The sequence below is a fragment of the Lathyrus oleraceus genome, chromosome 7 (genome assembly GCF_024323335.1).
Source record: "Lathyrus oleraceus cultivar Zhongwan6 chromosome 7, CAAS_Psat_ZW6_1.0, whole genome shotgun sequence".
Taxonomy (NCBI): domain Eukaryota; kingdom Viridiplantae; phylum Streptophyta; class Magnoliopsida; order Fabales; family Fabaceae; genus Lathyrus; species Lathyrus oleraceus.
The window spans coordinates 535,398,938-535,422,223 of record NC_066585.1 but is presented as its reverse complement, the minus strand read 5'-3'; the positions used below and the strand labels follow the sequence as shown (position 1 = coordinate 535,422,223).

General features: G+C 37.4%; 1 protein-coding gene across 3 annotated transcripts; it reads left to right on the top strand.

Annotated features, from left to right (window-relative positions):
• The first annotated feature begins 11,167 nt into the window (after positions 1-11,167).
• LOC127100365 (uncharacterized) lies at positions 11,168-22,841 on the top strand. Of its 3 annotated transcripts, none has more exons than XM_051037506.1 (18): positions 11,168-11,345; positions 11,697-11,827; positions 12,456-12,594; positions 14,277-14,428; positions 14,712-14,795; positions 14,904-14,966; positions 15,509-15,640; positions 15,743-15,949; positions 17,656-17,775; positions 18,754-18,803; positions 19,221-19,383; positions 20,250-20,387; positions 21,202-21,324; positions 21,415-21,513; positions 21,905-21,994; positions 22,098-22,179; positions 22,264-22,394; positions 22,475-22,841. In XM_051037506.1, the coding sequence occupies exons 2-18, from the start codon at positions 11,702-11,704 to the stop codon at positions 22,628-22,630; spliced, it is 2,055 nt and encodes a 684-aa protein (XP_050893463.1). In that variant the 5' UTR covers positions 11,168-11,345; positions 11,697-11,701; the 3' UTR covers positions 22,631-22,841. The 3 variants fall into 3 exon arrangements, with proteins under 3 accessions (XP_050893463.1, XP_050893462.1, XP_050893461.1); XM_051037505.1 differs by having other exon boundaries at positions 11,631-11,827; XM_051037504.1 differs by having other exon boundaries at positions 11,171-11,345; positions 11,604-11,827.
• Positions 22,842-23,286: the final 445 nt, after the last annotated feature.

Genomic DNA, 23,286 nt, shown 5'->3' with positions numbered 1-23,286 from the left:
GGGACAGCATGACGAGTCAGGTCGAAAGGAGCATGCCATATACTACCTTAGCAAAAAGTTTACCGACTGTGAAATCAAATATTCACAGCTTGAGAAAACTTGTTGTGCTTTGGCCTGGGCTGCTCGCCGACTGAGGCAGTATATGCTGAACCATACTACCTTGTTGATTTCTAAGATGGATCCAGTGAAATACATCTTTGAGAAGCCGGCTCTCACCGGACGTGTCGCCCGTTGGCAGATGATTTTAACAGAATATGATATTCAGTACACGTCGCAGAAGGCTATCAAAGGTAGTGTTTTGTCAGACTATCTCGTCGAGCAACCGATCGACGACTATCAGCCTATGATGTTTGAATTCCCTGATGAAGACATCATGTATCTTAAGATGAAAGATTGCGAAAAGCCTCTTGTCGAGGAAGGACCGGATCCTGATGACAAGTGGACATTGATGTTTGATGGGGCTGTTAATGTGAATGGTAACGGTGTTGGTGCAGTGCTTATCAATCCGAAAGGTGCTCATATACCCTTTTATGCCAGATTGACTTTTGATGTCACCAACAACGAAGCTGAGTATGAGGCTTGTATCATGGGGATAGAAGAAGCCATTGATTTGAGAATCAAAACGCTTGACATTTTTGGAGATTCCGCTCTAGTGATCAATCAGGTCAATGGAGATTGGAATACGAACCAGCCGCATTTGATTCCGTATAGAGATTACACCCGAAGAATACTGACGTTCTTCAAGAAGGTGAAGTTGTATCATGTCCCCCGGGATGAGAATCAGATGGCTGATGCTTTGGCTACGTTATCCTCTATGATAAAAGTTCATTGGTGGAATCATGTGCCACACGTTGCAGTGAATCGACTCGAGAGGCCTGCGTATGTGTTTGCAGCCGAGTCTGTGGTGGTTGATGAGAAACCGTGGTATTTTGATATCAAGAACTTCCTCAAGACTCAGGAGTATCCTGAAGGTGTGTCAAAGAATGACAAGAAAACCCTGAGAAGGCTAGCTGGAAGCTTTTACTTGAATCAGGATGATGTGTTGTATAAGAGGAACTTTGACATGGTCTTGCTCAGATGCGTGGATAGACACGAAGCAGACATGTTGATGCAAGAAGTGCACGAAGGTTCGTTTGGTACCCATGCTGGTGGGCATGCAATGTCTAAGAAACTGTTGAGAGCCGGTTATTACTGGATGACTATGGAATCCGATTGTTTCAAGTATGCTCGGAAATGCCATAAGTGTCAAATTTATGCTGATAAGGTGCATGTACCACCAAGCCCGTTGAATGTCATGAACTCGCCTTGGCCGTTCGCCATGTGGGGCATTGATATGATTGGGAAGATTGAGCCTACTGCTTCGAATGGACATCGCTTCATCTTGGTTGCGATTGATTACTTCACCAAGTGGGTGGAAGCAGCTTCCTATGCTAATGTTACCAAACAAGTGGTTGCCCGGTTCATCAAGAAAGAAATCATCTGTCGTTATGGAGTTCCTGAGAGAATCATCATTGACAATGGTTCGAATCTTAATAACAAGATGATGAAAGAACTTTGTAAAGATTTCAAGATTGAACATCACAATTCTTCTCCTTACAGACCGAAGATAAATGGTGCTGTAGAGGCGGCAAACAAGAATATCAAGAAGATTGTGCAGAAGATGGCGTACAAGGATTGGCATGAGATGCTGCCTTTCGCTTTGCATGGGTACCGTACCTCAGTGCGTACGTCGACCGGGGCAACCCCGTACTCCCTTGTGTATGGTATGGAAGCAGTCCTACCTGTTGAAGTGGAGATCCCTTCTCTGAGAGTATTATTGGATGTTAAGCTGGACGAAGCCGAGTGGATTCGAACAAGGTTTAATGAGTTGAGCCTTATCGAAGAGAGGCGGCTAGCAGCTGTGTGCCATGGGCAGTTATATCAGAGAAGGATGAAGCGAGCCTTTGATCAGAAAGTGCGTCCTCGAAGCTATCAGATCGGTGATCTAGTTTTGAAGAGGATCCTTCCTCCCGGTACAGATAACAGGGGCAAGTGGACTCCTAATTATGAAGGTCCATATGTTGTGAAGAAGGTCTTCTCTGGTGGAGCCTTGATGCTTACAACTATGGATGATGAAGATTTCCCGTCCCCTGTTAACTTAGATGTAGTCAAAAAATACTTCGCATAAATTGACCCGCTGGACAAAAAGAATAAAAGAGTCCAGGCAAAAAAGGGCATCCCGGCGAACCAAAAAACAGAAAGAAAAGGTTCGGGCAAAAATTAGGGATAAAAATGAAAAGAACTTGTACATCCGGTAAGTCGAAAACCCGTGAGGGCGACTTAGGCAAAAATGGGTATCCCGGTGGATTGAAAACCCGAAAGGGCGATCCAGCCAAAAGAGGGATTAAAGCGAATGCTACAGTTTGAGTTATCTGTACATCGTCGTACTTCGTCGTCTGCCATCTCGAAAGATGTGATCGGTCCAGTCATTCTTCTCAGAAAGCAAGGAAGTTGGGAGGAAAACCGATTATCTGTGAGTTATAACAGAATTGGGAAATAGTGGATGCTGTGTTCACATTGCCATTAGGATAGACTTTTTCCTTTTGTGCGCAATTACCTCTTTCTAGGAATTGCTTCCCAATGTATCCGCCCTTTCAGGCATATTTTCAATCAATAAAAGTCGTTATTCAAATAAATAGCTCTCTTGTTTTTATTTTACTGTTTTGTTTGCAAAAACGTCCGAATTTTTGATAAACATTGCATATAAAAACATGAAGGCTTAATAATAACCTGCAGAAAGATAAAACATTTGAAAATCATTTTGAATGTTGAGGACACTTGAGAATATCTTGTCCGTGTATCCCTTGGGGCAGCATTTGGTGGGCTGTTTTGCAGATTGTTATCTGTGAGGACGTTTCCCCAGCATATATTTTCTCTCCAAGCAAGTGCGAGAGCTATCAGAGCCATGTTCCCCCCGCAGAGGTGTTCGTGGATAGTGCCTTCTGTCCCAGCAGATCTAAGGATTGCCTGGTGTTCCCCAGCAGGCCTGTGGTTGCAGATTTCCCCAGCGGGTGTATTCTCCAGCAAATTTCCCCCAGGAGGGATCCCCAGCGGAGTTGTCAGTGGAGTTTTGTTCCCAGCGGTCGGGTTTGAAATAGTATTGCCATCCCCAGCATGGTAGCGCTTGTTGCCCAGCAGGGTTGTGAATGTTTCTTCCCAACACAGGGTCTGATGTTTGTTTTTACCCACCAGAGTTCGGCTCTTCCTCAGCATAGAGGCGTGGTATCCCTAACAGGGGATTTTCCTAGCAGATCTCCCAAGTAGAGATTTGGTGTTGATGATTTTCCTCAGTAAGTTCCCCGAGTGGTGCGGGTTCCAACGAAATATATCTCCAGCAGTTATCCTACCAGTGGATTGGATGAGTTTCCCAGAGCGGAATGTTGTTTGCATTCCCAGCTGAGTTATTCTACCTATGGGTTGAGTGGGTTGTCCCCAGCAGATTAGCAGTTATTCCCCAAAGCAGAGTATCTTACTTGTGGATTGGTTGGCTATCCCTAGTGAAGTCGCTTGGTTATCCCTAACAGAGCTCTATTACTCCCCAGCGAGTAGCTTCCCCAGAGAGTTGCTTGGTCTTTCCCACTGATGTATTGTTGGTTACCTAGCGTAATCGCTTTGGTTAATCTTCACCAGAGAGTCGCCTAATGTTCCTCAGTAGAGTTGGAGTATCTGATCAGTTTGGCTCCCCATCCGGAGTTCATTTTGCATCGTGCATATAGTGATCATTGCATCCTCGAAATCGCGTAGCATTTCCATTCAATATGGAGCATTACGCCATAGAAAAATTCAAACATATGCATTCACGTGTTCGAAACCCATCGGACTGCATCCTTGGCATAAGCGGATTTTTGTTCATCTGTACGGCACGGTTGCTACAATTGCTTCAGTCAACATTTGGTGTTGACAATCCCCACAGAGGTTTATTTCCTCACCCGTTGGTGAAAGGAAAGCCTGATTCTCCCCAGTGAGACCCCTGCAAGTGTAGCCTTGCCCAGACATGTAGATATCAATATCCTGTCAGCACCCGCGTGTGTTATTTGGTTGGTGTCGATAAACACCATCTTTCGGTGATTTTCCAGTCATGCGTAAGTGTCTGGTTTGCTTTGGTGTCGGTAAACACCATCTTTCGGTGATTTCCCAGTCATGCGTAAGTGTCTGGTCTTCTTTTGGTGTCGGTAAACATCATCCTTCGATGTTCATAACGTCGTCCTTCTTCCCTAGTGAAGAAATCCTCCTCTCCGTTGGTGTCGATAAACGTCGAGTTTTTCCTATGCGTCTGTTGGCGTATAGTTGATATTTTTCCCCACAGGGTCGTCCCCGGTTGATCCTCCTCTCCGTTGGTGTCGATAAACGTCGAGTTTTTCCCAATCGTCCGTTGACGTTTGGTTGAGTCTTGTTCCCTCTCCCCAGAAGAGTCCTCCTCTCCGTTGGTGTCGATAAACGTCGAGTTTTTCCCGATCATCCGTTGATGATTTGGTTGTGTTCATTATCTCCAGAAGATTTCTACCTCTTTGTTGGTTTCGATAAACGTCGAGTTTTTCCTATGCGTCCGATGACGTATAGTTGTTTATTCCCCACAGATCATTCATTAATGGCTGTTGATTCCCCTCAGAGTTACCTCTCCGTTGGTTTTGGTAAACGTCGAGTTTTTCCTATTCGTCCGATGACGTCTAGTTGACCCTTCTCCATGCGGATTTACCTCTCCGTTGGTTTCGATAAACGTTGAGTTTTTCTCATTCGTCCGTTGACGTCTGATTGTATACCCTAGTTCTCCTGTCATTCATTAATGTTTGGTTGATGCCCAGCCAGAATCCCCAGTAGAGTCGTCTGTGACGTCCTATTTGGTTTCAGGTTGTTGTACCCTTCCTTAGTGAAGTGGCTTCTCCGTTGGTGTCGATAAACGTCGAGCTTCTCCCTTTCGTCCGTTGGCGTCTGGTCGAGTTTTCCTGGTCGTCCCCAGTTGATTCTCCTTCTCCGTTGGTGTCGATAAACGTCGAGCTTCTCCCTTTCGTCCGTTGACGTCTGGTCGAGTCTTCCCAGTTCATCCGTCGTCCGTTGATGTCTGGCTACCTCTCCGTTGGTCTTGGTAAACGTCGAGTTTTTCCTGGTCGGCCCCAGTAGAGCTACCTCTCCGTTGGTCTTGGTAAACGTCGAGTTTTTCCTAGTTGTCCGTTGGCATCTAGTTGTGATTCCTATTCCCATTCATCGTCTAGTGATGTCTGGAGGTGACTGTATCCACTGAAGAAGAAAATCAAAAAATACCCAGTGATAAATATCAGATCCCAGTGGACGTTTCCGTTGGTAGATCCCCGCAGTTGTGCAAATTCTACGGTTCTTGGTATTCAATCCCTGTTTACCCTGAAAGTCTGACAGCCGTTGCTCTCATCCGTTCGGGTTCCTAGTTGATTGAATAGGGGCAGCTGTAGCACCTCAAATTTGCACCTACCTTTTGTACATACATTTTCATATTAGGTCATTAACATAACATAGTCCACTGCATAGCATTGCATTGTCCTTTGCCCAAGTGCAAGTCATTCAGACAGATTAGGTCAACTGATCAGGAGAATCAATCAAGCAAGCAAGCAAGTGCAATTCCCATTAAGACAGAGCCCTAGGGTTGATTTATCAAGTTCATTTGGTTTAAGGATCATTTTGAAGTGATTTGGCCAAATATTGGATGCTCAGAAGTCATCAGTCAAGCTGAATTTCAGCTGAAACCCTAGAAAGTCAACTGTGGTCAACTGTGCCTGATTTTATGGATTTGAAGGTGGGAGATGGTTTAAAAGGCTTCATTCATGTCCATACAAGTCTCATTTGACATATCAAAGATCAAGGTTGAGGAAAATAGAGTCAGATCAAAAGTTTCCTAAAATGGCAGGTGACCTGTAATTGGAAACTGCCAAAAATGGAAAGTTCTTCTCCTCAAATTTACATCATCATACAAGCTTTAAATGGAATTTTGTCCAACATGAAAGTTGAAGATCTTGTTCTCCCATTTCCAAAAAGTCTAAGAACACTCATTTCTCATGTGTGGTTGGCAAGTTATGATCAAATCATTTTCAGGAAATGTTGAAATTCAAAGTGCCATAACTTTTGAATGAAAAGGCCAAATTGGGTGATTCTTTTTTGAGCAAGTCACATTTGACATGTACTATCATATTGCATCATTACATTTCATTAAAAATCAACACATCAAAATGACATTTTTCAAGTGGACTAATTTGTATTTTGGTGGGAAAAAATGTGTTTTTGAGAAATACATGGCATTTGCACTCCAAACCAATTCCAACACATTCTAAATGACAAATATGACTTGTTTGCATTGCATTTTTACTGTTGCATTGGCTGCATTGTGAAAAGGGCATTTTGGCCAATTGTGCATAAACTTCATTTTGCTAATTCACTTGAATTTTGCCTAATCTTGATTAGCATTTGGATTAACACATGGTATAAGTTCATAATCATAACAGAAACTCCTAATCACAATTCACTTTTCAGATCTAAACTCAGAAATCACCAAAATTCTCTCAATTTTCTTCAAACTTTTTCACACTTTTTTTCACCATTTCCATTAAATTTCTTCACTCTTTTTGTTGGTTCTTGTTTGATCTATCTTCTACAGGTATTATTGAAGAACTGTTTCACAAAACCTTGGCCAAAGCATTGAGGAATCGTGACTGTCATCACCAAGTTCAACCATGGCAAATTGATGATTCTTGAAGCGGGAGCATAAGCGAGCTACAAGACCTATTCCAATCATCTTCTACATCATCAATCATCATCTGTTTCAGCATTTCAGACCTTGGAACGCACGAATCCAACACTGCCATCTCCAAGAGGTTAGAATTCGATCTCAATAATTGTTGTAATTAAGATATGGCTTCAATAGATCGTTCATTGCTGAGCATTCTGAAACTTGAATCATGAATTTTCGTTGAGTATCGAAGGAGATATCTTGATTTGAACATTTGAATGTGAAACTTAATTTGATTGATTCCTGAAGTATGAATAGAATTAGGTTAAATGCTTGCTAGATTCATGATGTATGTTAAACGCCGGTCATTTTGATATAAGGCACGATGATTTTAGTGAGAATTTGTTCATGTTGAATTTCTGGAATGATGAATGTGTATGAATGCTCAAGAACAATGCCAGAATGCTATTTGATCCGTGCTTCTTCGTTTCGTTTTCAAATTCCTGTTTCCCGCGACTTCTGTCCACTCGCGCGTTGCCACGCCCTTAAGTGAAACGCGGCGTTTCACTTAAGTGGCCACTTATTTACGCTTTTGCCACTGCAGCATTTAAAATCATTTCATTTCTTTTCCTTTTCAAATTTTTATTTCATTTTGATCATCAATCTTAGAAAAATCATAACTCCTTCAATTTTGATCCAAATTTGATGCAATTTTTTGTGCCATTCTCCTTGTGATGTGCTGGATTTTTTGGTTATTTTTAATCATATTGTGCACGTGTGGAAAAATTATTTGGCTAGGGATTGTTTGAATGTGTCCTTTGTGCACCATGCTCACCATTTTGATCATAAAATCTTGATGCTTCATTAGAAATTCATGAAATTTTATATGCATGATCTTGACTCTTTCCTGAGCATTTTGATATGTGGTTTGTAATTTTTGAGTCCCTGGATTGAGAGTTATGACATGATCTTTATAGGTGTTACATTTTGTGCCATGCCATGCTTTGTGCAATTTCTTGATTTTATTTTCCTTGCCATGTGAATCTGAATTGAGCTGGATTTTTGCATGAGATTGCATATGGATGTTGAGAATACATGTGAATTTTTCTGGAATTTTTGAAGGCATTTCCTATTTGATTGGGATTTTATTTGCTGTTTAGTCATTTGTTGACTTTTTGTGATACATGTTCCCTTTTGATTTGTGAAATTCTGGTTATTAATTGGATGGATGTGAAATTTGGCATGTGTATTGTAGACATCTTGAAGTGCATCATGGTTTTAATCCCATTCATTTATCATGTTTGATTGCTGTTTTATGATTGGTTGAAGTTGATGCTTGTTTTGATGTCATGAATGAGCTTGCTTGAATTTGTGTTGACTTTCTGAATTTCATTTTCCATACTTCCTCTTGTCCAAATGAGCTGAAATTTGGTATGATTGACATGTTATGAATGCTGTTTGAGCATGATTTTTTTGAGGATTTATTAAAATATTTTGATATTGATTTGATTGTGATCATTCTGTTTGGTCCTTTGTGATTCCAAAATGCATAGTTTGACATGTTTTGTTCATAAAATGGATTTGGTGCATAGTTTTGATGTGAAACCAATTGGATTCTTTTCTTGCTTGATTAATCTTGGTTTTGATCAATTTTCACTTGCTGTTTTGATTTTTTCACCTCCTTTTGACCCTAGGCTTGTCCTAGTGTTCTTGTATCTCATGTTTGAGTTTGCTTTTCAAGTTAGGAAGCAAATGCTTTAAGGAAATTAATGCAAGTTGATTGAATTTGGTTGATTGTTATGAACTAACTTGTTCTATTTTGTAGGATGCTTAGCTCACTTGCTTTGGGCTTATGCTTTGCACATGTGATTGATTGTGTCTGTTGGTTCTTATGCTGTTTGTTTTGACTTTGTCTGAGTACTTATTATATTTGATTGATTTCAGGTACCATAGTTGCTAATAGTTCTTTGAGAACTTGCTATTGCTTTGCTTTGCTTAAGCATTGAGGTAGAATCTCTTGTCTCCATGTAGTCTGGAAGACCTGGCCTGTTACTTGGCCAGACACCTGTCTGAAGTCCTCCTTAAGAGGCAATGTTTGTGATTGTTTACTTTGTCCCCAAGCAGGAAAAGACCTCATATGAGGCAATTGGTAGACAAAAGAGATATGTAGCCTATCTCCTACTATTCTGTGAGTCACTCACCTTGCTCACACCATATGTGTTGATGCATAGTGAGTAAAAACCCAAGATCAGTTGAGTCAGTGTCATAAGTGTAGAAGGGTTCCCACTTTCTAGATCCACACTTCATTGTCTGAAGCTCTCCCTGACCAGGGATAAGAGCTGTGAAGTCTCATCTTCACTCACCTTTCATCGGCTTCACCTTGACTCTCAATGTCAAGGTTAAGAGCTAACCTCACCTTGATACAGAGGCTTGTTTGTCGAGGTTGACATGACCCCTCGACTAAAGCCTAACCTTGATGTTTGAGCCCCTTGTTGGTGTGTTTACTTCATGCTGTATGTGCTTGTGTGGTGTGATTGTATCCCCTAGGTTTGCTAGACTCCGCGTAGTCTCGTTTGCATGTCAATTAAGGTAGCACAGTTCCTTCGTATAGGACTTCCTTTCTTGCGTGGGCTTTCCTAAAACACAAACAAACATTATTCCCTCTTAAGGATACGTCAACTCCTTCTACTACAGGTGAGTAAGTCTCCAAAGGTCGAGCATCCGGTAGATTGTGTAGTGACGTTATCCACTTAAAAAAATACAAACCAACAGGAATAGTTTAGCCGAACTACGGCAACTCTGATTCTCATGTCCAGATGAGATACGTAGGCACGAGATGCGATGTCTTGTCGAGTTTGACTAACAACTAACACTAATTCTTTTCTCTCGCCCTCGTTGCGATTGAGACCTTCCCCTTCTCTTGCCCTAGTTGCAATCGAGACCCTTCTTCTTCCTGTGTTGGTGTCAGGAGATGGATGTAAGCCCAGCGATTGACATTCCGTATCCTCTTGTTGTGTGCTTGGAGTCCGGTATAAGTCCATCAAGTGGCATCTGGTTTCCAGTGTGGGTGTGTGTTTGGTTCGGAATCTGATGTAAGTCCAACGATTGGTATTCAGATTCCACGTTTGCCTTTGTGTGGTTTTTGGTTGTGTGCGTTAGCCGAGCTACGAGTGCTCTGATTCTTCTTAGTCCAAGAAGATACGTATGCATAGGATGCGACATCCTAGCGAGCCTGTGTTTTCCCCAGGTCGAACTACTTTGACTCTGATGTCTATGCTTGATAGACTAAGTAGGCCCAGGATGCGATATCCTGCCGAGTCAGTCTTGTTTGTGTTCTTGTGTCTCTTTCAGCCAGTGTGTTTATTTATGATCAATGTTTTAGCAACCATTTTCCTTCCTTTTGTGCGCGGATCCCGTCGAGTACGACGGATGCGTAGGGGTGCTAATACCTTCCCTTCGTATAACCGACTCCCGATCCCATTCTCTTTGGTCGCGAGACCATACTTTTTCCCAGGTTTACTCTAAGTGTTTCCTTTCCCTCTTTTGGGATAAATAACGCACGGTGGCGACTCTGTTGTTCTTGTTTTCCCGCCGGTTTTTCGCGTAATGCGACAACGGTGACACATCTTTTGAGACATTTTAGATTGTAATCGATACACTTTTTTTGAATGTATTGTCGTAAACGATTTATCTTGATATAATTTAATACATAAGTAATATATATCCAACAATAATGGTGTTAATGTCGATTGTTTCAGTTTACAAATTTTATGGTTTGTATTTTTTGTTTTTGCATACACATGTTCTGGCTTAGGGCAAATTATGAATATACATATTCGATTAAATCTCATACATATTAAAAAAACCATTAGGAAACTTTTCAGATATGCATATATGTAAACATCCTTTTGTAAAAAATGAGGATATAACCGGAGAAAAATCTTTGAAAAATGATATAATCGGAGAAAAATCTTTGAAAAATGATATTATGCAATGATAAAGTTTCTAAGGTCTAAAGTGACTCAATATAGGGTGTTTCTCAATCCATATTTTCTACAAAATACATAACAAGAGAATAAATGCATATTCCCATCTTATATTGTGTATTTGAATGACGCAAAACCCCCGCTTCAAATTCGGATCTGCGACGACATACTACTCGTCGGGATCTTACTCATACTATCTCTGTTTTTAGTTTAAACTATCTGAACTATTTTTCGATATGCATATCCAAAATATATTAGGAAAACATTCGGAGATGTAATTCTAAATAAAAATTAAATATAATTGGGATATGTCATTCGTTGGCGTTCAATTTTATAGAAAATAAACGGATCATCCGAAAAAGAATACATTTTTAATTTTTCAAAAATTGCCTTTTTTTTTTTTCCTTTCATTCCGTTCGTTTTAATTAATAAAACAAAATAATGATAATAATAAGCCAACAACAACAAACCTCACTTGTTCTCTCTTTCTCTATCTAACCCCAACAAACAAACCTCACTCTTCATCTCTCTAGGGTTTCCCCACGGACTCTATCGTAGGGCTCATTTTCCCCCTTCTCGATCACGAATTCTCCATTTCATAGTCGATCCCCTCTCGTTTCTATACACAGGTTCGTGAAATCGTGACTTTTCCATACTCTTACTTTTCTTTAATTTCAAGTTTCGTTTTGATTCTTCGTACGTGACGCGAAGTTGGAGTAGGATTTGATTATGCGACTGAAAGAGAAAACAACTGTGATTTTCGTTCTTCATTATTCACGTGCATCAAAAAATGATTAGCGTGTATTTAGGAATCAACTATTTTATTAGTAGGATTTTATTGTTTAGTTCGTTTATTAGAATTGATTGAACTTGTTTGAATGATGCAGACACTAAAGGATTGTTATATGTAATAGGAGGTGAACTAGTGTTTTTCGGATTTTTATTGTGGCGCGTGAATGTTTTTCGATGCTTGATGATAGTTGCTATGGATTTGAATGCGTCTCCGGTACCGGAGGAGGAAGATGAAGATGTTTACGAAGAGAAGATACATGTTCAAGAGTATACTGCACCTGATGACCACATAGAAAGTGGAGCTGCTATAGCACGTCGGGTATTATTTCTCGTTTTTCTTTATTTTATCTGGTTTCATCACAACTGACCGTATGTTGGCCGCGGTTCTAGTTTCTTGGTATTTAATTATGACTTGTGAGCTTGGGACTTCCACATTTTAAAGAGTGGACGTGGCATTATGAATTATAGTTTTTTAGAGTTGTAGTGGGTAAAGGAACTGAATCTATATTTCATACCATAAAAACCATGTTAGCCCATGCAATTGGACCTCTGCGGCTATGTCAATAATCCGATTTGGGACTTTCTTTAGACTTGATAGCACACATTTGTGTTGTATTATAGTTCCACATCTATTTAATTCTAACTTGTCATTTTAATGAGTGGATAGTTTAACTTGTTTTGAATATTTCATTTCTCTGCAAGTTGCAATAAAAGAAAAACGTATGATGTATGATTAATGTTGAATTCTATCCAAATTTTAGTGTTGTCTGTTAAATTGAATGTGTCAAGCAGTTTTGACTTTTGACTTTTGACTTTTGAAATGATGATTCTTTTTGGCTAACAAATATATACGTGAGTTTCATTAGTTATTAGAGTTTCAATCTGTATATTATCCTTACTTGTCTTTTCATTAACACAAGTCCTGCGTTGTTGTTTCTTTTTTTTAGGAGCGCGAGGAAAGAAAGAGACGCTTGAAAAGAGAACGTCCAGATGATAGACCTGTGAATCGATCACAATCACCTCGATATGATCAACAATTTCATACAAAAAACCCTAAGTCATATGATACAAGTAGGCTTCCTCCAGGTAAGTGTTTCTTTCCATGTTGCTGCCAGTGATAATCAACAATGTGATAGAAATAAGATATTTCTTAATACAATTCTATCTTTAATTTGACCTATATTTGAAGTGGATTTGTTATGTATTGATGAAACTTGATGATATTATGAAAAAGTGAAGAATATTGTTAATGGGTAACTAACTTATGCCATTTGAGTTCTTTCATTAGAATAGCATCTGAAATATTTAAACTTTACAAGGGAGCACTAGCTAACTGAAATTAGCCTTCAAGCTATCCTGTTATCCTCCTTTAAATCTAGGAAGCATGGAGATAAGAGTAGAGTTAATGGTTATGTGATTAGAAACACTAGATCCCAAAATCCATCATTAGTCAGATTAGCCTTCAATATTCTTTGTCCCCCTCATGGCTGTAACCTCCATGATTAGTCAGAATAGAGACAAATGTGGGGGAATCTGGTTAGGACAAAGTGCAGAAGAGGGACCTCTTAAAAACTGTTAATGAGATTGTTTACATCAGGAACATCTGATTTTATCACTATGGTTTTTATGAAGATCACGAGGCACAAAAGCCATCTTAAGGATATACTTGATCTCTTTAATTGTGGTTTTTGTTCAATTTAAGTATGTGGGCACATCATGATATGTCATTTGAAGAGTGACAAGATTGTAGAAAGAGTCATACTGCCTCTGTTCTGTGCACATCATTGGATTACACTTGTGGAACTTTCTTCGAATATCATAGTATGTTTAAACGAACGGAAGTGAACAACAACTTGGGATCAATAGATTGCCAAAGCAATGAGACAAATTGGCACTGTACACTTGATCATTTCCCTTTGCCCTCATTGGGAATGTCCTCAACTTTCTTGATAAAGTGATTAGAGAGCCCCTGACCTAGGAATCACGTAGCAACATCAACATGCTAAGCTAAATCGTACAAGAAAGGTAGCCACAGAAAATGGATTGTAGGGTGGTGCACAAACTTCACATGCAGTAGAAGCTTTCCACGTGTGACTGAGAGTGAATTGGGTTTGGGCGACGCGATCTCTAGGAACAGGATGAGTGGCACTGTCTGAAGTGTTTCAAGGTTTCACACCAGTCTGGGCCATGACTCATGAGATTAAATGGTGCACGAAAATTTTAAAATGGTGGTTGGTCAGACGAGTCACGACCAATCACCATTTTAGGGCTCTAAATAGCAAGTTAACTGATTTGGTTAACTTGACAGAATCTGCCGTAGGACACAGTCTTATAGCTATATTAGGGCTTTAAATAGCAAGTTGACTAATTTATGCTTGATCAACCGAGGAATAGCTGGTTGATTCTCTGTTTAAGACTTTTTTAGCCCTAAGGCTTAATGAATTGTATGATAAAGCTAGGGTCTTGGATTATTATTCTATGTTTCAGCCACCTTGAGTTTGACGGGGAATATTAGAGTATTGACACTTCGCCTTCGCGTTTTTGAAGCCTCTGCCATGCACTGATTCAGTTGGTATTGAGTCAGCTAGCAATTGTTCAGTTGGTTGTCACTGTTAGCAAATAAATAAGTTTATTTATTAAATCCAGATTCAAAGCTGTTATAATTTACTTGTCATGTTTGAGATTATTGGAATACATTTTGTCACATATTACTATTGATTTACATGTGAACGAAAAAACTTATGTATTACTTTATTCTTTTCATACAGGTTGGTTAGATTGCCCTGCATCTGGCCAGGAGATTTGTTGTATGATACCTTCTAAAGTTCCTCTCGGTGAATCATTCAATGACTGCATTTTTCCTGGTAAAAGATACTCATTTAAACAAGTGATACATCAACAGAGAGTTTTAGGGAGGAAAGTAAGTAGAGCTAATCCTAAAAATGTAATATTTTATTTAGATATTTGTTTATCTGTTTGTTATTTTCTATGCTCCGTGGTTGACTTTTTCTTAGATTTGATTTTTAGAGTAGTAGTAATCGAAATGAATTTTTAAACTTGTACCCATATATAAAAGAAGAGCTATATCTTTGATATTTGTCTTAAGAGTTCAATTTAGAGAGACTGAATGTTCTATATCCTACAAAAAAACTTGTATACATAAAATTTATTGCTTTTTTACATTTTATTCTCTTGATTTGCAGCTTGGTCTGGTGATTGATTTGACAAACACCTCTCGATACTATCCAGTGACGGATTTAAAAAAAGAGGGTATCAAGCATGTTAAGGTTTGTAGTATACATATTTAATTCACCATCTCAATATTTTACAACTTTCTTTAAAACTTTGACATCTCTTTCTTGTTCTTATATTTGAAGATCGTTGTTTTTGTCTAGATTCAATGCAGGGGGCGTGGTTCTGTACCTGATAATTTATCTGTGAATCAGTTTGTCTATGAGGTTTGTTTCTTTTTTGATACTATTTAGCCATGCATAGTACTCCCTCCGTTCCACAAGAAGTGACCCATTTGTAAAAAAAGTTGTCCGAAAAATGAATGTCCATTTTCCTTTTAAAAGGCAATATTTTTTCCAATCGTACCCTCTAATTACTACTACTTTCATCACCACCAATACTTAATAAGGGGGTACTTTAGTAAAAACATTATTCTCTCTTTCATTTGTACATTTTTCTTAATTTGTGTATGAAATGGTCAATTGGGTCACTCATTGGACGAAGGGAGTAATTTAGAAGAATTTAGCTTCTATTTCCGTTTCTTAGCAATGCATAGGATGATTTAATTTGGAGGATAATAGATCATTCTTTAAAAGCCTAAAGAAAAAACCATTGTAAATAAGAAAACATCAAGGAAGCAATACCCTGCTCTACGCCAAATAAAAGCCAAATGTCTCAAATAACCTAGTCTGCCAAATAGCTCTCTTCAAAGGTGCAAGGATTACCATGATTATTAGTTTTTTAACAATATTATTACTATTATTTTCAGGTTATACAATTTTTGTCACGCCAGAAGCAGTCAAAGAAGTATATACTTGTTCACTGTACACACGGGCATAACCGTACCGGATACATGATTATCCACTATCTAATGCGTGCTATGTCAATGTCTGTCACACAGGTCAGTTTTGGAGTCACCTTGTTACTGTAGCTCTCTTTATCACCCTGTTTGCCTGTTTAAGGCATTCAAGTTCAATAAATATACCTTTTTCTCAATTTGTAGGCAATTAAAATCTTTTCTGAAGCGCGCCCTCCAGGAATCTATAAACCTGATTATATTGATGCATTATACGCATTTTATCATGAAAAAAAACCTGAGATGGTAGTTTGTCCTCCTACTCCAGAATGGAAAAGGTCTTCTGAACTTGATCTAAATGGCGAAGCAGTTCCAGATGACGATGATGATGGAGTACCAGGCCCTGATTTGCAGGTGTGGATAATATTAATAGTGAATTTTGATATTTTGGCCTTTTCTATTTTCTAAAGGGATTTAGTGTAAATCCTATTTTTTATGATACTCTTGATAGGGACTAGATTTTTTCTTGAGAAATCCATTAAGTAATATAAGGGCCTGTCTACCATGAGAATATTTTTTTGTTTTCATTTGTTGCTCTCACTATCTTTCACAAAATGTAGTTTTAACTTTTTCCTATGCAAAACTTTTATAGTTTTCAAATTTTAGTTAGGCTTAACTTAACCCTTACAAAACCAACTGGTAAGCTGAGCACTGCCTGTTCTGTTCTTATAAGCTTATGTTCAAACTATATCTCATCCAATATAGGACTCTAAATGTAATTGTCTTAAAATCGAAGGGAGACACATTCTTTTTTAATATGTTAGAAGGATTGGGTTTTTTCAGAATTAGAATAGTGTTTCTAGTAGCCATGGATTTCAAAAGACTTTCAGTGTTTGATTACCTAAACCCAAATGAAGAGTTTCTACACTAGAGGAACAAAAGAAGGAAGTCAAACTTGGTTCTTGAATTGGCCCATGCGGACAACAACATTCAAGTATATGAAAAGTTGGCCCATGAGATTCAAAGCCACCCTAATCTTCACAATAGTTTCGCTGATCTCCTTCACCAGCTTGATTTCATCCTTATGTGCTTGTTCGTTGCCTTGGATGTGAAAGGGTTCAAGGATAAACTGTTGTTGAGGGTGGTCAGGGCAGAGTCCTTTTAACACTGATCTGGACATAACCTTGTAAGACAGAATCTCCTTCTAATTCTAACAGCGCTTTATGGAGTGGATTGTCTGTAAGACAGGACCAGTGACTTCTTCCTTTGTGCTTTATAGAGTGATTCTCCTTCCATTTCTACTTCAAAGGTTCATCTATGATGTCGTTTGGGGAATTTTAAACTAAAACCCAAGTCCACTTTGGCTAGAAATATGTCATAAATAGAGGTCATAAAGTTTAGGAAATCTTCACTTCAGAAGTTGTTTATTTATGTTGTGTTGAGTTAGGTCCAAAGCCTGAGATGATGTGAAAGACTATCCTTAATCTGTTAATGGACCTTGATATTATCTGCGCACGAAGGGTTTGAGTGTGAAGCTCGTCTATTCGGGTCTGTCCATTTTGTCTTGTGTTACCTAACTACATTGCCTACCTACTTGTTGTGTAATTGGGTAAATAACTGCTCACATCTGATCTTTAAAATTACACTCATGTACCCTTCTAAATGAAAAGTGATACACTGCTACTCTTTAGTGCAGATTTGTATGCACGATGAGAAGTGTCCAATTGATTTTTCCTCCAATCAAATGTTATTTTAGTAAAAATATAGATATAAATGTTAACCAGAATCTTCATTTTATCTTCATTTTTGTCCAAAATTTGATACTAAGGATCAAAATTAGCTGCCGATGATGCCAATAATCACAGAAAAATTGATCCAAAGTGCGTCTTTCACATTAAAAAAAGAGTAAAATGTAGCACATATCATTCTCTAAATAAAGGTAAGTTTGTTTTTTCAAAATAGAGGGGAATGAGTGACTATAATTAAGCATCTATTAATGGAGGTTGTAATTTATCCTTGCGTAGTTTAAGACAAATGGTAACATACTAATAATACTCATAAAAATTGTGGACTCAGCCATGTACCATGTTTTAAACTTGAAATGTTTCCCAATTTTTTAGGAGAACCATGAGACAGGCACTCTGATGACGAATGATGACGTTTTAGGAGATGAGATACCCAGTGATCAGCAAGATGCATTTCGACAGTTCTGTTATCAAACACTTAGATTGGGTGTTGGGGTAGGTCTTTTTATTTTCATGCATAGGGTTACTCTTTAGATTTGAGAACTTGTTATTAAAATTATGAATTATGAATTTTAATTATGCCATTGCATCTTTCCATTTTTATTCACTTATATTACAACAAAGGAATTGATAGTGTATATTCGTCAAGTTTTTAACAATGATCCAATCCTTTTTTTTTTGTTACATTACACTATTGTACCTTTCATTTTATTTGCTTGGACTTATTGTTTTATATTTGCTTGGACCTATTGTACCTTTCATTACACTATTAGTATCTTTCATTTGAGGGTTTTTCCTCTTCCTACTATTTGGAGCACATGTACTCTTATCCTGATTACTTGATTTTTTTTTCATTTGTGTTTATAGTTGTCTGTTTCTCATTTTCGGTAAATTTGGTTATGATGTGACTGTTGAAATATTTACTCATTATTAGCCTGGATACTAATTATTTTTATGTTCATTGCATTTTATTTTATTTCATAAAATCACTCTTTAACTTGTGGAGTGCCTTTATGCATTCTCCCCAAAGGAGCACTTTTATCATTGGAATAAAATATAAACGTACTCTGAAATAAGAGTACTTTCAACAGGGACATATATATTGCTATGCACTTTTTTCATGTTGAATTGTAGGTCAGTATGTGAGACATTTTACGGTGCGTGTTTGTGGAAAATGTGTATGAATAACTCTTTCTGATTCATGATGCTTCATTTGTTCTGTAAATATTGACTTAGTTGCAGGGCTGGAATTTTTATTGGCCATTATTTATTTTGATTGTTCATCAAAAAAACCAGACACAGTATATTCTTTTGTAATTCTGTGTTCTAAATTGCTTTTATGGAAATACCATTGTTTTTTTTAAAGCTGTTCACAGATCACACATTTCTTTTCCCTTTTTCATTTTTATGATTTACCTGCTTTATGGACCTCTAATCCTTGGTACTGCCAGTTCACTAACTTCTAGTATGCAGGCCAGAGGACATACACAGTTTCCAGGTTCACACCCAGTTTCTCTCAACAGGTCCTATTTATTTAAGCCATTAAATCATGTTTTGATATGTTATATATTAATTTAATTGGTATTGTGAGATTTTCCTCATATTTAAAAGTTGACTTAAAAAAATGTTTTTGCCCATATGTTCAACACATTCATATGTGAAGAGTTTTATACTTTCAGCCCATTACTACTATTCATGGGCATGACTTTAAAGATAATTATGATAAAAGTCAAATATTTCTAAAGGTCTAATGGTTGTGATTGATTGATAGTCTAAACTCTTTACACTGACACCGAATATCCATTAACTTAAATTTAATTATTTATGCACTTTTGTTTATTTGTAAATTTACTGATATATTGATTTCAAAACATTGTTCCTAATTAATGTGACATTTTTGTCAGTGTATCTATATTAAATTTTGCTATGATGGTATGCAGGGATAATTTGCAGTTATTACGACAGCGTTATTATTATGCAACATGGAAGGCTGATGGTACACGGTATATGATGTTAATAACAATGGATGGGTGTTACTTGATTGATAGAAGTTTTAATTGTCGAAGGGTCCAAATGAGGTTTCCTTGCAGGAGTTTGAATGATGTATGTATGCTGCTTTGTAGATTATTCAACATAAGTAGATTTTGCAACATGTGTAAATACCATTATCAGCCATAATTATGATAGTTACTTTACATTATCTAGTGATCTGTTGGTTACTTAATGATTAGCTTGCAGTAAACTCTTTGTCTCTATATATTCTACTATGTACTATGAGCAATGCAGTTCCAAAATACTGTTTTAACATTGTCTCAGTGGTGACTTTTCTTGCTGTTAAGTCTGGCATTTTTCTTTCTCGCTATGCCTCTATTCTTGCAAGTCCTCACAACATTTTGCAGTTTTCAGCTATGTTCTATTTTATGCTAACCTTGATTTTTCATAACCTGGCTAAATCACCCTAACCGTACTTGGAAAAATATGATTCTGTTCTCCATAAAGTTCTCTAGCCTTTTTTGCACTGAATGTTTTTCCAATTTATTCCCTTGCAAGTTCTACGAAACTATACATTTAACTAAAGCATGTGTAATAGTTTGTTAAGAACAGCTGTAGCTTGTTGACAGCTGTAACCAACTCCAAGTTGGTATGTCCTCTAGAAACTGCATCTATCTTTTACAAACTGTTGCCCATGCTTATTTAAATTTATATTCTCATATAGAACCCGTCCTATTAGATAAATGCTTTATCTGGAGTGGTATACAGCATATGTAATTTTGATGATGTACTGTAGTTATGATAAGTAATGTCAATTTGCTTTGGTTAAAGCTGTAAGTTTGTTACTTGGCTCATAATAAGCTTCTTGATTGTAATTATATTACAATATGAAATCAGTGTGCAGCTTAGAGACATATTATACTATGCTTTGTTATAAATTTGCAGAGACTGAGAATTTGTTATTTTTTGGTTCTAAGGGTTTGGGTGAGAAGACCCACCATTTCACATTACTTGATGGCGAGATGGTTATCGATACATTGCCAGATTCAAATAAGCAGGAGAGAAGATACCTTATATATGATCTTATGGCAATCAACCATGTTTCAATAATAGAGGTTCGGTTTAGAAGTTATTGTGCAAAATAATGCTGGGTGATCTAATTTCTGTCATAGAATTGCTAAAAGGAAATAGATAGCTGTAATATTGTGCATTTATTATTTTCACCTCAGCTATGTAGGTTAGACACCAATTCCATCATTTGTATCTATGTTTATCACTTCCCTAACATGCTATCAGAGTCTGATGGGAGGCAGTCCTATATTTTGTCCAGTTATATTTTGGTTATTTACTTAGATTGCACAGGTCACTTTGATTGCATGTATCTTTGTTAGTTTTCGGATTTCTTTTGGTCTTGTTTGGCTATATAATAGGGATATAAAACCCACAATTAGTCATTCAGATCAGTCAGGCGCATATTTAACATATTTTTTTGTTAAATCATCTTCCTCCTTACCTCTTGAACTTCTTTGCATCTTTTTGTTTGATTGGAATATTGGAATTCAGAAGGATCCTGCATTTAATTAAATATAAATTTATGGCTGCATAAACATGTTTTTATGTGTAATGTTCCTATCAGAACTTGGCTTTGGCATGTGTATTAATCGGAAACAAAGTTTAAATGCCTTCCTAACTAAGAAAAAAAATTCATGATTCCAATCAATGTTTGGTATGTAACAGTTGCAGTTGCAGTCTTATTCACATTTGTCTGTCGAGTGATTTTGTCTAAGATACTCTGGTGAACATTGGTTTGATTCATCATAGTTTGGAATGTTTCAATGTTTTCTGAGTTGTTTTTATCTGCTCTACTTGCGTTTCTTGATTCTTGGTAGCTGTGTATACTTATTGATTATCGAATCAAACTTGGTGCAGCGACCCTTCTGTGAAAGATGGAAGATGCTTGAGAAAGAAGTGATTGAACCTAGGAACTATGAACGGCAACATATATACCAGAGCAGAAATCCTTACTACAGATATGATCTGGAACCATTCAGGGCATGCATCTTGAACCTTAAATTGATCACAGAATACATGAATCCTCATTTTTCTCTTTTGGCTGATTCTTGATATTTTTAAAATGTTTAGGTGAGGAGGAAAGATTTTTGGTTGCTTTCTACTGTCACAAAGCTTTTAAAGGAGTTCATCAAAAGACTCTCACATGAGGCAGATGGTCTCATATTTCAGGTGGGTTGTAATTGGCGATCATGATCAGTGGTCACTTTCAAGTGTACTAGACACCAGAATGAGAATTTCTGTTATGTGGCATGCTAGCAAGTCACGCAGTTATTGTTGTTTTAATCGTTGCTTGTTGTCCACTTTTTGGATCTTGTCTTTTGAATCTGTTGATTACCTTCTTAAATGGGATCTACACAATAATCAGTAAAGAATAAATCTTTGTGGCTCATTATTGATATAGTCTGGCTAAGGATTTGGAAGGAAAAGAACCAATGTACATAGACTACCTCTTCTTCCTGCTCCATTCCTTTTACTTACAAATCCTTGTTAACTTATAATGTTATTCTTTTCCTTTTGTTTTGGATTCATAAAGTTTGTTACTGATTATATTATTTACCAGGGCTGGGACGATCCTTATGTACCACGTACTCATGAAGGACTCTTGAAGTGGAAATACGCAAATTTAAATTCAGTTGACTTTCTGTTTGAGGTTATCACCACCTTCTTTTGAATCGTGTTTGGAATTCTGATATTACTTGGTCAGTTGTTTGATATTGATACTGCTATTAATTTGTAGTTGCTTCTATTGGCAGGTCGAAGGTGATCGGGAGCTACTTTTTGTGAATGAGCGGGGAAAGAAGAAACTCATGGATGGGAATAAGGTTGCTTTCCCAGGTCAGACGAAGTTCATTTTGTTTTATCTGTCCAACTTTGTATTGTTTTAGTTTCAATTGCTTTCTGATAGCGTTAAATATGCAGATGGTTCGGATCCTTCACTTTATTCGGGAAAGATAATTGAGTGTACTTGGGATTTTGATAACCTGGAATGGATATTCTTGCGAATTAGGACAGATAAATCAACTCCAAATGAGTTTAATACTTACAGAAAGGTACAATACTAACTCCCATTTTTTAATGTCTCATCTCTTAATTTGTACTTTGTTTCAACCATTTACTTAATTTATTACAGGTGATGCGAAGCATAAAAGACAACATCACAGAGGAAGACTTGTTGAATGAAATAAATGAGATAATTCGCCTTCCCATGTACGCTGACAGGATCAAAACTGATAGTAAGGCAAATCAGCATCAGCATCAGCATGGTAATGCTGCAAAGCGAAGGTGATTATTCGCAGTGGTTAGATAGCGACTTATTTCACTGGTGGGAGAATGAGATGTTAGTAGTGTAGGAGATGAGGTGAAAACATAATGATATGTACCTTTTGGTGTATGCTTCTGGTATTTATTTGTCCAGATCAATAGGGTTAGGTGTAGGATATTATTGTATATTATCAATTTTATTTTTATTTAGTGATTATAAATTTATTCAAATGGTAGCTGCTGTTTTTGTTAGAATCAAGTTCCATTACATTGTTTAGAATTATCCCAGCATGTGAATATTAATTTAATTAGTAGTAGCAAGCCTTCCATTCTCCTTGGGTGCGTATTTTTTCTATTTAGTTTTTTGGGAACTAGAGTATTTTTATTAATCAAAGTGATATTATTGGGCATTTTACAATTGTTTTTGGGGTGATTCGAACTCAGTATTATGAAATTTCAAAGCTAAGTTTTCACGGATGCTCTAGCACCTTAGTAATTTGTGACTTGGCCGCATAATTGACGTTTCACCTCACTCAATTAGCTCTTAAAAGCTGTCAAAATTGTAACAAGATATATAAATATTAAATATTAATGATGTATGTCTTTTGAAACATCAATAGTTCTATATTTTTAATTTTAATATGGTTTTTTAAATTGCAATTTTGAAATAAAATGTGTTCA